Source organism: Anolis carolinensis, unplaced genomic scaffold (assembly GCF_035594765.1).
Source record: "Anolis carolinensis isolate JA03-04 unplaced genomic scaffold, rAnoCar3.1.pri scaffold_7, whole genome shotgun sequence".
Taxonomy (NCBI): Eukaryota; Metazoa; Chordata; class Lepidosauria; order Squamata; family Dactyloidae; genus Anolis; species Anolis carolinensis.
Window position 1 is genome coordinate 28,138,860 of NW_026943818.1, and position 13,067 is coordinate 28,151,926.

The 13,067-nt window shown below is 45.4% G+C and overlaps 1 protein-coding gene across 2 annotated transcripts in view; it reads left to right on the top strand.

Annotated features, from left to right (window-relative positions):
- Positions 1 to 13,067, top strand: part of specc1 (sperm antigen with calponin homology and coiled-coil domains 1) — an 84,000-nt gene that overhangs the window by 61,470 nt on the left and 9,463 nt on the right. For both annotated transcript variants that reach the window (XM_062960722.1, XM_062960723.1), the window contains one exon: positions 12,712 to 12,828. In XM_062960722.1, the coding sequence (XP_062816792.1) occupies positions 12,712 to 12,828 (117 nt within the window). The remainder of the gene's footprint in view (positions 1 to 12,711; positions 12,829 to 13,067) is intronic.

Sequence of the window (13,067 nt, forward strand, 5' to 3'; positions counted from 1 at the left end):
GATCGATATGCTGGATTTCGTTTCACAAAATCACAAGTCGAACACTTCCCAAGTGTCTAGGACTGAGTGATGTATTATTATTATTATTATTATTATTATTATTATTATTATTATGACACAGCAAACAAGATAGACATGCTGGATTTCGTATCACAAAATCACAAGTCGAACACTTCCCAAGTGTCTAGGACTGAGTGATGTATATTATTATTATTATTATTATTATTATTATTATTATTATTATTGTGACACAGCAAACGAGATCGATATGCTGGATTTCGTTTCACAAAATCACAAGTCGAACACTTCCCAAGTGTCTAGGACTGAGTGATGTATTATTATTATTATTATTATTATTATTATTATTATTATTATTATTATTATTATGACACAGCAAACAAGATAGACATGCTGGATTTCGTATCACAAAATCACAAGTCGAACTCTTCCCAAGTGTCTAGGACTGTGTGATGTATTATTATTATTATTATTATTATTATTATTATTATTATTATTATTATTATTATTATGACACAGCAAACGAGATCGATATGCTGGATTTCATATCACAAAATCACAAGTCGGACACTTCCCAAGTGTCTAGGACTGTGTGATGTATATTATTATTATTATTGTTATTATTATTATTATTATTATTATTACACAGCAAACAAGATAGATATGCTGGATTTCATATCACAAAATCTCAAGTCGAACATTTCCCAAGTGTCTAGGACTGTGTGATGTATATTATTATTATTATTATTATTATTATTATTATTATTATTATTATTATGATGACACAGCAAACAAGATAGACATGCTGGATTTCGTATCACAAAATCACAAGTTGAACACTTCCCAAGTGTCTAGTACTGTGTGATGTATTATTATTATTATTATTATTATTATTATTATTATTATTATTATTTTATTATGACACAGCAAACGAGATCTATATTCTGGATTTCATATCCCAAAATCGCAAGTCGAACACTTTCCAAGTGTCTAGGACTGAGTGATGTATATTATTATTATTATTATTATTATTATTATTATTATTATTATTATTATTATTATTATTATGACACAGCAAATAAGATAGACATGCTGGATTTCGTATCACAAAATCCCAATTCGAACACTTCCCAAGTGTCTAGGACTGTGTGATGTATTTTCGGATGATGCTGCAGATCCCAGTCGGGTGGCCTTTTGCAGTTGGCAGATCGTGATTTTGTCAATGTCTATTGTTTCCAAATGACGGCTGAGATCTTTCAGTGTGCCGATCACCACCGGGACCGCCTGCACTGGTTTCTGCCAGAGTCTTTGCAGTTCAATCTTGAGGTCCTGAGAGTGGCTGAGTTTTTCCTGCTGTTTTTCACCTGGGATGGCAACATCAATGATCCAAACCTTTTTCTTTTCCACAACTGTGATGTCTGGTGTGTTGTGTTTCAGAACTTTGTCAGTCTGGATTCGGAAGTCCCACAGTATCTTTGCGTGCTCATTTTCCAATTGTTTTGCAGGTTTGTGATCCCACCAGTTCTTTGCTTCTGGGAGGTGGTACTTGAGGCATAAGTTCCAATGAATCATTTGGGCCACACAGTTGTGCCTCTGTTTGTAGTCTGTCTGTGCAATTTTCTTACAGCAGCTGAGGATATGATCAATGGTTTCATCGGTTTCCTTGCACAGTCTGCATTTTGGGTCATCAGCTGATTTTTCGATCTTGGCCTTAATGGCCTTTGTTCTGATGTCTTGCTCCTGGGCTGCAAGGATCAGGCCTTCTGTCTCCTTCTTCAGGGTCCCATTCGTGAGCCAGAGCCAGGTCTTCTCCTTATCCGCTTTTCCTTCAATTTTGTCAAGGAACTTTCCATGCAGTGTTTTGTTGTGCCAGCTGTCAGCTCTAGTTTATAGTGCGGTTTTCTTGTACTGGTTTTTGTCAGCTCTAGTTTGTAGTGCGGTTTTCTTGTACTGGTTTTTGTCAGCTCTAGTTTGTAGTGCGGTTTTCTTGTACTGGTTTTTGTCAGCTCTAGTTTGTAGTGCGGTTTTCTTGTACTGGTTTTGTGCCTTTGTTTGTAGTCTGTCTCTCAAGAGAGGCCGTGGGGTGAAGCCTGTTGTTTGCTATCCCGGGAATGGGAGATGCCCCTTGTGTCCATTGTGTTGTCACTTGCCTTGAAGAAGTGATTTAGGGACCCATTTGTCTTTCCCGGAGACTTCCTGACTGCCTCTCCTTGTCACCACTGTCTCTTAGTTGCTGCTGATTTATGTCCGTATGGGTTTGTTCCGGCTGAGATCATCCCTTTCCCTTCGGCCTCCACGTTCGGCTGGAAATAGATCCAATTTCTTCGACCGTTCCCTTCCAAAGACAGGCAGACCCCAATCCAATGCATAGTCGCATACCAAGATCAAGGAAGACCTCTATAGATTACCAGCTTAAGATATACTCGTTGTTTGCCTTTGTTTTTCGGAATCGTCCCATTATGAAAATGCTTAAGGACGAGGGTGAACTACAACTCACATCACGCCAGGTTAATCCTTCTCAAACTCCACCGGTACTCGAAGTTGGCTATGTTGGGTCTCTGATCCATCGTTGGCTGGGTTCAGAACGCTCTCTGGATGCGGGTGAACTACAACTCCCAGAATCCACGGCCAACTCCCCCCAAACTTCATCTATATTAAAGTTGTCCATGTTTAGTTTGTGTGCCAGGTTTGGTCCAGATCCATCGTTGGCTGGGTTCAGAACGCTCCCTAGATGTAGGTGAACTACAACTCCCAGAATCTAAGGTCAAATCTCCCCAAACCCCACCGGGATTTAAGGTTGGCCATGTACTACAACTCCCAGAATCCACGGCCAACTCCCCTTAAACTTCATCTATATTCAAAGTTGTCCATATTTAGTTTGTGCCCCAAGTTTGGTGAAGATCTATCGTCGGCTGGGTTCGGAACACTCCCTGGATGTAGGTGAACTATAACTCCCAGAATCCAGGATCCAACCCAGACTCCTCCAGGATGTTCTGTAAGTCATGGCGGATCTATGTGCCAAGTTTGGTCCCGATCGGTTGTTGGTAGGAGTCAGAAAATACATACAAACACTGACTGAGTTCGGAACGCTCTCCGGATGAAGGTGAACTATAACTCCCAGCATCCAGGGTACATCCAACCAAGACTCCTCCAGGATGTTTTGTAGGTCATGGGGGATCCGTGTTCCAAGTTTGGTCCCGATCGGTTGTTGGTAGGAGTCGGAAAATACATACAAATATACAAACACTGACTGAGTTCGGAACACTCTCCGGATGTAGGTGAACTATAACTCCCAGAATCCAGGATCCGTCCGCCCCAAACCCCTCCAGGATGTCCTGTAAGTCATGGCGGATCCGTGTTCCAAGTTTGGTCCCGATCGGTTGTTGGTAGGAGTCGGAAAATACATACAAATATACAAACACTGACTGAGTTCGGAACACTCTCCGGATGTAGGTGAACTATAACTCCCAGAATCCAGGATCCATCCGCCCCAAACCCTTCCAGGATGTTCTGTAGGTCATGAGGGATCTGTGTGCCAAGTTTGGTCCCGATTGGTTGTTGGTAGGAGTCGGAAAATACATACAAACACTGTCTGAGTTCGGAACGCTCTCCGGAAGTAGGTGAACTATAACTCCCAGAATCCAGGATCCATCCACCCCAAACCCCTCCAGGATGTCTTGTAAGTCATGGGGGATCCGTGTTCCAAGTTTGGTCCCGATCGGTTGTTAGTAGGAGTCGGAAAATACATACAAACACTGACTGAGTTCGGAACGCTCCCTGGATGTAGGTGAACTATAACTCCCAGAATCCAGGGTCCATCCAACCCAGACTCCTCCAATATGTTCTGAAGGTCATTGGGAGTCTGTGTTCCAAGTTTCGTCCTGATTGGTTGTTGGTAGGAGTCGGAAAATACATACAAATATACAAACACTGACTGAGTTCGGAATGCTCTCCGGATGTAGGTGAACTATAACTCCCAGAATCCAGGATCCATCCGCCCCAAACTCCTCCAGGATGTTCTGTAAGTCATGGCGGATCTGTGTTCCAAGTTTGGTCCCGATCGGTTGTTAGTAGGAGTCGGAAAATACATACAAACACTGTCTGAGTTCAGAACGCTCTCCGGAAGTAGGTGAACTATAACTCCCAGAATCCAGGATCTATCCACCCCAAACCCCTCCAGGATGTCTTGTAAGTCATGGGGGATCCGTGTTCCAAGTTTGGTCCCGATCGGTTGTTAGTAGGAGTCGGAAAATACATACAAACACTGACTGAGTTCGGAACGCTCCCTGGATGTAGGTGAACTATAACTCCCAGAATCCAGGGTCCATCCAACCCAGACTCCTCCAATATGTTCTGAAGGTCATTGGGAGTCTGTGTTCCAAGTTTCGTCCTGATTGGTTGTTGGTAGGAGTCGGAAAATACATACAAATATACAAACACTGACTGAGTTCGGAATGCTCTCCGGATGTAGGTGAACTATAACTCCCAGAATCCAGGATCCATCCGCCCCAAACTCCTCCAGGATGTTCTGTAAGTCATGGCGGATCTGTGTTCCAAGTTTGGTCCTGATCGGTTGTTGGTAGGAGTCGGAAAATACATACAAACACTGTCTGAGTTCAGAACGCTCTCTGATGTAGGTGAACTATAACTCCCAGAATCCAGGATCCATCCGCCCCAAACTCCTCCAGGATGTTCTGTAAGTCATGGCGGATCTGTGTTCCAAGTTTGGTCCCGATCGGTTGTTAGTAGGAGTCGGAAAATACATACAAACACTGTCTGAGTTCGGAACGCTCTCCGGAAGTAGGTGAACTATAACTCCCAGAATCCAGGATCCATCCACCCCAAACCCCTCCAGGATGTCTTGTAAGTCATGGGGGATCCGTGTTCCAAGTTTGGTCCCGATCGGTTGTTAGTAGGAGTCGGAAAATACATACAAACACTGTCTGAGTTCGGAACGCTCTCCGGAAGTAGGTGAACTATAACTCCCAGAATCCAGGATCCATCCACCCCAAACCCCTCCAGGATGTCTTGTAAGTCATGGGGGATCCGTGTTCCAAGTTTGGTCCCGATCGGTTGTTAGTAGGAGTCGGAAAATACATACAAACACTGTCTGAGTTCGGAACGCTCTCCGGAAGTAGGTGAACTATAACTCCCAGAATCCAGGATCCATCCACCCCAAACCCCTCCAGGATGTCTTGTAAGTCATGGGGGATCCGTGTTCCAAGTTTGGTCCCGATCGGTTGTTAGTAGGAGTCGGAAAATACATACAAACACTGACTGAGTTCGGAACGCTCCCTGGATGTAGGTGAACTATAACTCCCAGAATCCAGGGTCCATCCAACCCAGACTCCTCCAATATGTTCTGAAGGTCATTGGGAGTCTGTGTTCCAAGTTTCGTCCTGATTGGTTGTTGGTAGGAGTCGGAAAATACATACAAACACTGTCTGAGTTCGGAACGCTCTCCGGAAGTAGGTGAACTATAACTCCCAGAATCCAGGGTCCATCCAACCCAGACTCCTCCAATATGTTCTGAAGGTCATTGGGAGTCTGTGTTCCAAGTTTCGTCCTGATTGGTTGTTAGTAGGAGTCGGAAAATACATACAAACACTGTCTGAGTTCGGAACGCTCTCCGGAAGTAGGTGAACTATAACTCCCAGAATCCAGGATCCATCCACCCCAAACCCCTCCAGGATGTCTTGTAAGTCATGGGGGATCCGTGTTCCAAGTTTGGTCCCGATCGGTTGTTAGTAGGAGTCGGAAAATACATACAAACACTGTCTGAGTTCGGAACGCTCTCCGGAAGTAGGTGAACTATAACTCCCAGAATCCAGGATCCATCCACCCCAAACCCCTCCAGGATGTCTTGTAAGTCATGGGGGATCCGTGTTCCAAGTTTGGTCCCGATCGGTTGTTAGTAGGAGTCGGAAAATACATACAAACACTGTCTGAGTTCGGAACGCTCTCCGGAAGTAGGTGAACTATAACTCCCAGAATCCAGGATCCATCCACCCCAAACCCCTCCAGGATGTCTTGTAAGTCATGGGGGATCCGTGTTCCAAGTTTGGTCCCGATCGGTTGTTAGTAGGAGTCGGAAAATACATACAAACACTGTCTGAGTTCGGAACGCTCTCCGGAAGTAGGTGAACTATAACTCCCAGAATCCAGGATCCATCCACCCCAAACCCCTCCAGGATGTCTTGTAAGTCATGGGGGATCCGTGTTCCAAGTTTGGTCCCGATCGGTTGTTGGTAGGAGTCGGAAAATACATACAAATATACAAACACTGACTGAGTTCGGAACACTCTCCGGATGTAGGTGAACTATAACTCCCAGAATCCAGGATCCGTCCGCCCCAAACCCCTCCAGGATGTCCTGTAAGTCATGGCGGATCCGTGTTCCAAGTTTGGTCCCGATCGGTTGTTGGTAGGAGTCGGAAAATACATACAAATATACAAACACTGACTGAGTTCGGAACACTCTCCGGATGTAGGTGAACTATAACTCCCAGAATCCAGGATCCATCCGCCCCAAACCCTTCCAGGATGTTCTGTAGGTCATGAGGGATCTGTGTGCCAAGTTTGGTCCCGATTGGTTGTTGGTAGGAGTCGGAAAATACATACAAACACTGTCTGAGTTCGGAACGCTCTCCGGAAGTAGGTGAACTATAACTCCCAGAATCCAGGATCCATCCACCCCAAACCCCTCCAGGATGTCTTGTAAGTCATGGGGGATCCGTGTTCCAAGTTTGGTCCCGATCGGTTGTTAGTAGGAGTCGGAAAATACATACAAACACTGACTGAGTTCGGAACGCTCCCTGGATGTAGGTGAACTATAACTCCCAGAATCCAGGGTCCATCCAACCCAGACTCCTCCAATATGTTCTGAAGGTCATTGGGAGTCTGTGTTCCAAGTTTCGTCCTGATTGGTTGTTGGTAGGAGTCGGAAAATACATACAAATATACAAACACTGACTGAGTTCGGAATGCTCTCCGGATGTAGGTGAACTATAACTCCCAGAATCCAGGATCCATCCGCCCCAAACTCCTCCAGGATGTTCTGTAAGTCATGGCGGATCTGTGTTCCAAGTTTGGTCCTGATCGGTTGTTGGTAGGAGTCGGAAAATACATACAAACACTGTCTGAGTTCAGAACGCTCTCTGATGTAGGTGAACTATAACTCCCAGAATCCAGGATCCATCCGCCCCAAACTCCTCCAGGATGTTCTGTAAGTCATGGCGGATCTGTGTTCCAAGTTTGGTCCCGATCGGTTGTTAGTAGGAGTCGGAAAATACATACAAACACTGTCTGAGTTCGGAACGCTCTCCGGAAGTAGGTGAACTATAACTCCCAGAATCCAGGATCCATCCACCCCAAACCCCTCCAGGATGTCTTGTAAGTCATGGGGGATCCGTGTTCCAAGTTTGGTCCCGATCGGTTGTTAGTAGGAGTCGGAAAATACATACAAACACTGACTGAGTTCGGAACGCTCCCTGGATGTAGGTGAACTATAACTCCCAGAATCCAGGGTCCATCCAACCCAGACTCCTCCAATATGTTCTGAAGGTCATTGGGAGTCTGTGTTCCAAGTTTCGTCCCGATCGGTTGTTGGTAGGAGTCGGAAAATACATACAAATATACAAACACTGACTGAGTTCGGAATGCTCTCCGGATGTAGGTGAACTATAACTCCCAGAATCCAGGATCCATCCGCCCCAAACTCCTCCAGGATGTTCTGTAAGTCATGGCGGATCTGTGTTCCAAGTTTGGTCCTGATCGGTTGTTGGTAGGAGTCGGAAAATACATACAAACACTGTCTGAGTTCAGAACGCTCTCTGATGTAGGTGAACTATAACTCCCAGAATCCAGGATCCATCCGCCCCAAACTCCTCCAGGATGTTCTGTAAGTCATGGGGGATCCGTGTTCCAAGTTTGGTCCCGATCGGTTGTTGGTAGGAGTCGGAAAATACATACAAATATACAAACACTGACTGAGTTCGGAACGCTCTCCGGATGTAGATGAACTATAACTCCCAGCATCCAGGATCCATCCACCCCAAACTCCTCCAGGATGTTCTGTAAGTCATGGCGGATCTGTGTTCCAAGTTTGGTCCCGATCGGTTGTTGGTAGGAGTTGGAAAATACATACAAACACTGACTGGGTTCGGAACGCTCTCCAGAAGTAGGTGAACTATAACTCCCAGAATCCAGGATCCATCCACCCCAAACTCCTCCAGGATGTTCTGTAAGTCATGGCGGATCTGTGTTCCAAGTTTGGTCCCGATCGGTTGTTGGTAGGAGTCGGAAAATACATACAAACACTGTCTGAGTTCAGAACGCTCTCTGATGTAGGTGAACTATAACTCCCAGAATCCATCCACCCCAAACTCCTCCAGGATGTTCTGTAAGTCATGGGGGATCCGTGTTCCAAGTTTGGTCCCGATCGGTTGTTGGTAGGAGTCGGAAAATACATACAAATATGCAAACACTGACTGAGTTCGGAACGCTCTCCGGATGTAGGTGAACTACAACTCCCAGAATCCAGGATCCATCCGCCCCAAACTCCTCCAGGATGTTCTGTAAGTCATGGCGGATCCGTGTTCCAAGTTTGGTCCTGATCGGTTGTTGGTAGGAGTCGGAAAATACATACAAACACTGTCTGAGTTCAGAACGCTCTCTGATGTAGGTGAACTATAACTCCCAGAATCCAGGATCCATCCGCCCCAAACTCCTCCAGGATGTTCTGTAAGTCATGGGGGATCCGTGTTCCAAGTTTGGTCCCGATCGGTTGTTGGTAGGAGTCGGAAAATACATACAAATATACAAACACTGACTGAGTTCGGAACGCTCTCCGGATGTAGATGAACTATAACTCCCAGCATCCAGGATCCATCCACCCCAAACTCCTCCAGGATGTTCTGTAAGTGATGGCGGAACTGTGTTCCAAGTTTGGTCCCGATCGGTTGTTGGTAGGAGTTGGAAAATACATACAAACACTGACTGGGTTCGGAACGCTCTCCAGAAGTAGGTGAACTATAACTCCCAGAATCCAGGATCCATCCACCCCAAACTCCTCCAGGATGTTCTGTAAGTGATGGCGGATCTGTGTTCCAAGTTTGGTCCCGATCGGTTGTTGGTAGGAGTTGGAAAATACATACAAACACTGACTGGGTTCGGAACGCTCTCCAGAAGTAGGTGAACTATAACTCCCAGAATCCAGGATCCATCCACCCCAAACTCCTCCAGGATGTTCTGTAAGTCATGGCGGATCTGTGTTCCAAGTTTGGTCCCGATCGGTTGTTGGTAGGAGTCGGAAAATACATACAAACACTGTCTGAGTTCAGAACGCTCTCTGATGTAGGTGAACTATAACTCCCAGAATCCATCCACCCCAAACTCCTCCAGGATGTTCTGTAAGTCATGGGGGATCCGTGTTCCAAGTTTGGTCCCGATCGGTTGTTGGTAGGAGTCGGAAAATACATACAAATATGCAAACACTGACTGAGTTCGGAACGCTCTCCGGATGTAGGTGAACTACAACTCCCAGAATCCAGGATCCATCCGCCCCAAACTCCTCCAGGATGTTCTGTAAGTCATGGCGGATCCGTGTTCCAAGTTTGGTCCTGATCGGTTGTTGGTAGGAGTCGGAAAATACATACAAACACTGTCTGAGTTCGGAACGCTCTCTGATGTAGGTGAACTATAACTCCCAGAATCCTGGATCCATCCGCCCCAAACCCTTCCAGGATGTTCTGAAGGTCATGTGGGATCCATGTTCCAAGTTTGGTCCCGATCGGTTGTTAGTAGGAGTCGGAAAATACATACAAACACTGACTGAGTTCGGAACGCTCCCTGGATGTAGGTGAACTATAACTCCCAGAATCCAGGGTCCATCCAACCCAGACTACTCCAATATGTTCTGAAGGTCATTGGGAGTCTGTGTTCCAAGTTTGGTCCCGATCGGTTGTTGGTAGGAGTCAGAAAATACATACAAACATACAAACAAACATGTAAACACTGAGCGAGAGGTGAATTCCCTCCTTCTGTTTCCCGAAGCTGGGTGCGAATCCATCCATCCGCGTTTTCACTCGTTAAGCAGGATTTATCTCCTGTATTTCGGTACATATTTTCCCCCAAGGCGACTCGTACATCAGGACAGAAAATTAGCCGAACTAATCGAAATTATTGCGGTATTAATGACACCAACGAAGAGGTGATTTAGAGCCTCGGGGCTCCAGAAGTCGACTCCCGACTTCTCGGAACTTATCCGCCGCCCGGCCTTTAGCCCCGGAACGTAATTTTCGAGCAAACGTGCAAAGAGACGCATTTTTCCGGCGGGGGTGTGTGTTACGAAAACACAATCGGGGCCGAGTTGAGAACAAATAAATTCAAGGCCTCCCCCCAGTTTAATTCGTCTCGCTCCCGGATTACGGCGGTCGCCGAAACCCCCGTCTCTTCCTTTATTATTTGTTATCGTATTGTTTCAGGCCTTAAGCCTGGCTGTCGGGGCCTCTTGTTGACTTTTGGAATATTTTCTCTGGCGGCCAAAGGCAATAAATATCCTCTTTTATTGGGTCGGCCGGCTTTTCAAGTAGCCGGGATCAACAGGGAACGGGATAACAAAGGAACGAGTCCCCTTGAGGTGTCCGCCGGACAGGAAACGCATCCTGTCCGAACCCCCCAGAAGACAGATCGCCGTCCAGGCAGAAAAACGCCCAGGTTCAATGCTTAAGATGTACACAAATGACAGAAGGAATCAAGAGTTTCATCTACGCTGACGATCGTGCCATCACCACCCAAGGTTCGGGTGGTTCAACCATTTCAAAGCTCTCTGCATGAGCGGTGATGGCACGATCGTCGGCATCGATGAGCCCCTAAGGCTTTGGAGAGCATTTTCACAAATAATCCTCCACTGCCAGAACGGATAGAGTTTCATCTACGCTGACGATTCTACCCCTAAGGCAGAGGTCCTCAAACTTTTAAAGCAGAGGGCCGGTCCACAATCCTTCAGACCGTTGAGGGGCCGAATTATCATTTGAAAAAAAATACGAACAAATTTCTATGCACACTGCACATGTCTTATTTGTAGTGCAAAAAACAACAACAATGAAGGAACAATACAATATTTGAATATAAGAACAATTTTAACCAACATAAATCTATCAGGATTTCAATGGAAAGTGTGGACCTGCTTCTGGCCAATGAGATAGTCAAGTAAATTAGGATTGTTGTTGTTGTTGTTGTGTGCCTTCAAGTCATGTCAGACTTTGGGCGAGCCTGAGTCTAAAATTATTCATGTATTTATTTACTACATTTATTTAGTACATTTATATCCCACCTTTCTCACCCCAAAGGGGACTCAGAGCAGCTGTATGTACATACAATATATTATATTATTAGTATAGCACAATATTAGCATTATATATTACTATATATTGAACTATACCACTGTACTGTAATATTGTATGTAATTATTATATGGTATTATTATTAGTATTATATTGTATAACATTATAATATTTTTATCAATATTATCTATATATATAAAAGAGTGATGGCATCAGGGCAGCAGACAAAACAACAAAACTACAGGCCCCCCAACCTTGAAATTTGACAACACAACCCATCATTCATGGCTCTAGGTTGATACAACGAAAAGAAAAGAAAAATAAAGTCCTAATTACAGGGAGAGGAATAATAGTTTTTATCCAATTGCTGCCAGTTAGAAGGCTAAGCTCCGCCCACTTGGTTTCCTAGCAACCTACTCAGCCCAGGGGACAGGCACAGTTAGGCCTCACTTAGGCCTCTTCCACAGATTATCAGATTTTAACTGGATTATATGACAGTGTAGACTCAAGGCCCTTCCACACAGCTATATAACCCATTTATATAACCTTATATTATCTGATTTGAACTGAATTATCTTAACTCCTAGGAATCCACTCAGTCCAGGGCACAGGCAGAGTTAGGCCTCACTTAGGCCTCTTCCACACTGCCTACAAAATACAGATTATCTGATTTGAACTGGATTATATGGCAGTGTAGACTCAAGGCCCTTCCACACAGCTATATAACCCATTTATAATCTTATATTATCTGCTTTGAACTGGATTATCTTGACTCCACACTGCCAGATAATCCACGGATAGAGTTTCATCTACGCTGACGATGTCTATTTTCCCCAGACTCCACCAATGTTCAAATTTGGCCGTATTGAGTCTCCATGGTCCAGATCCATCATTGTTTGAGTAGGTGAACTACAACTCCCAAACTCAACTCAACCACCGCCTTAGGAGTTACTCTGACCCCAGCTGCTCTGCGTTTCGACAGTGACGGATCTCAATATTTAAACTTTGTTCCTTCTCCCGATTATGAAAGGAAGGGTAATCCAATCTCGGCCCCGATAATGTTATTACGACTCAACGGTAATTAACGCCGGGGACTTTGGAGAAGAACGAGCTTCCCTTCCTCCGAATCCGGCCACTAATTGTATGTGTTATATACACAGAGACCATCTAGCTGAACCTCTTGCTTCACCACCTCCGGAAGATGCCCATCCAACTTTCCCCTTTTACCTGACTAAGGCGCCTGGCATTTATTATTGTCGGCATGCCCCGGGAAGGCTGCCCGCGAGTCCTCTTTTCCTGGATTTTCTTGGGTGTGTTCCTCCTTGACTCCCTTTCATTTTCTCTCCCAGAACATCGACATCACGAATTTCAGCAGCAGCTGGAGCGACGGCCTGGCCTTCTGCGCCCTTCTGCACACGTATCTCCCGGCTCACATCCCGTTCCGGGAACTGAACAGCCAGGATAAGGCAAGTCCCGTCCGCCCCGGTTGGAAGACGCCCGCCATCTATCGACCTGTCTGTCCTTCCATCTTTCCTTCCTACCTATCATCCAGCCATCCTTCCACCTGTCTACCTTTTCATCTATCATCTGTCCTTCCAACCTTCTATCCAATCCTTCTATCCTTCCATTCATCCCATCCTATCTTTCCTTCCTTCCATCCATTGTCTAATCTATCCTTCCCTCATCCATCCATCCCATTCTTCTA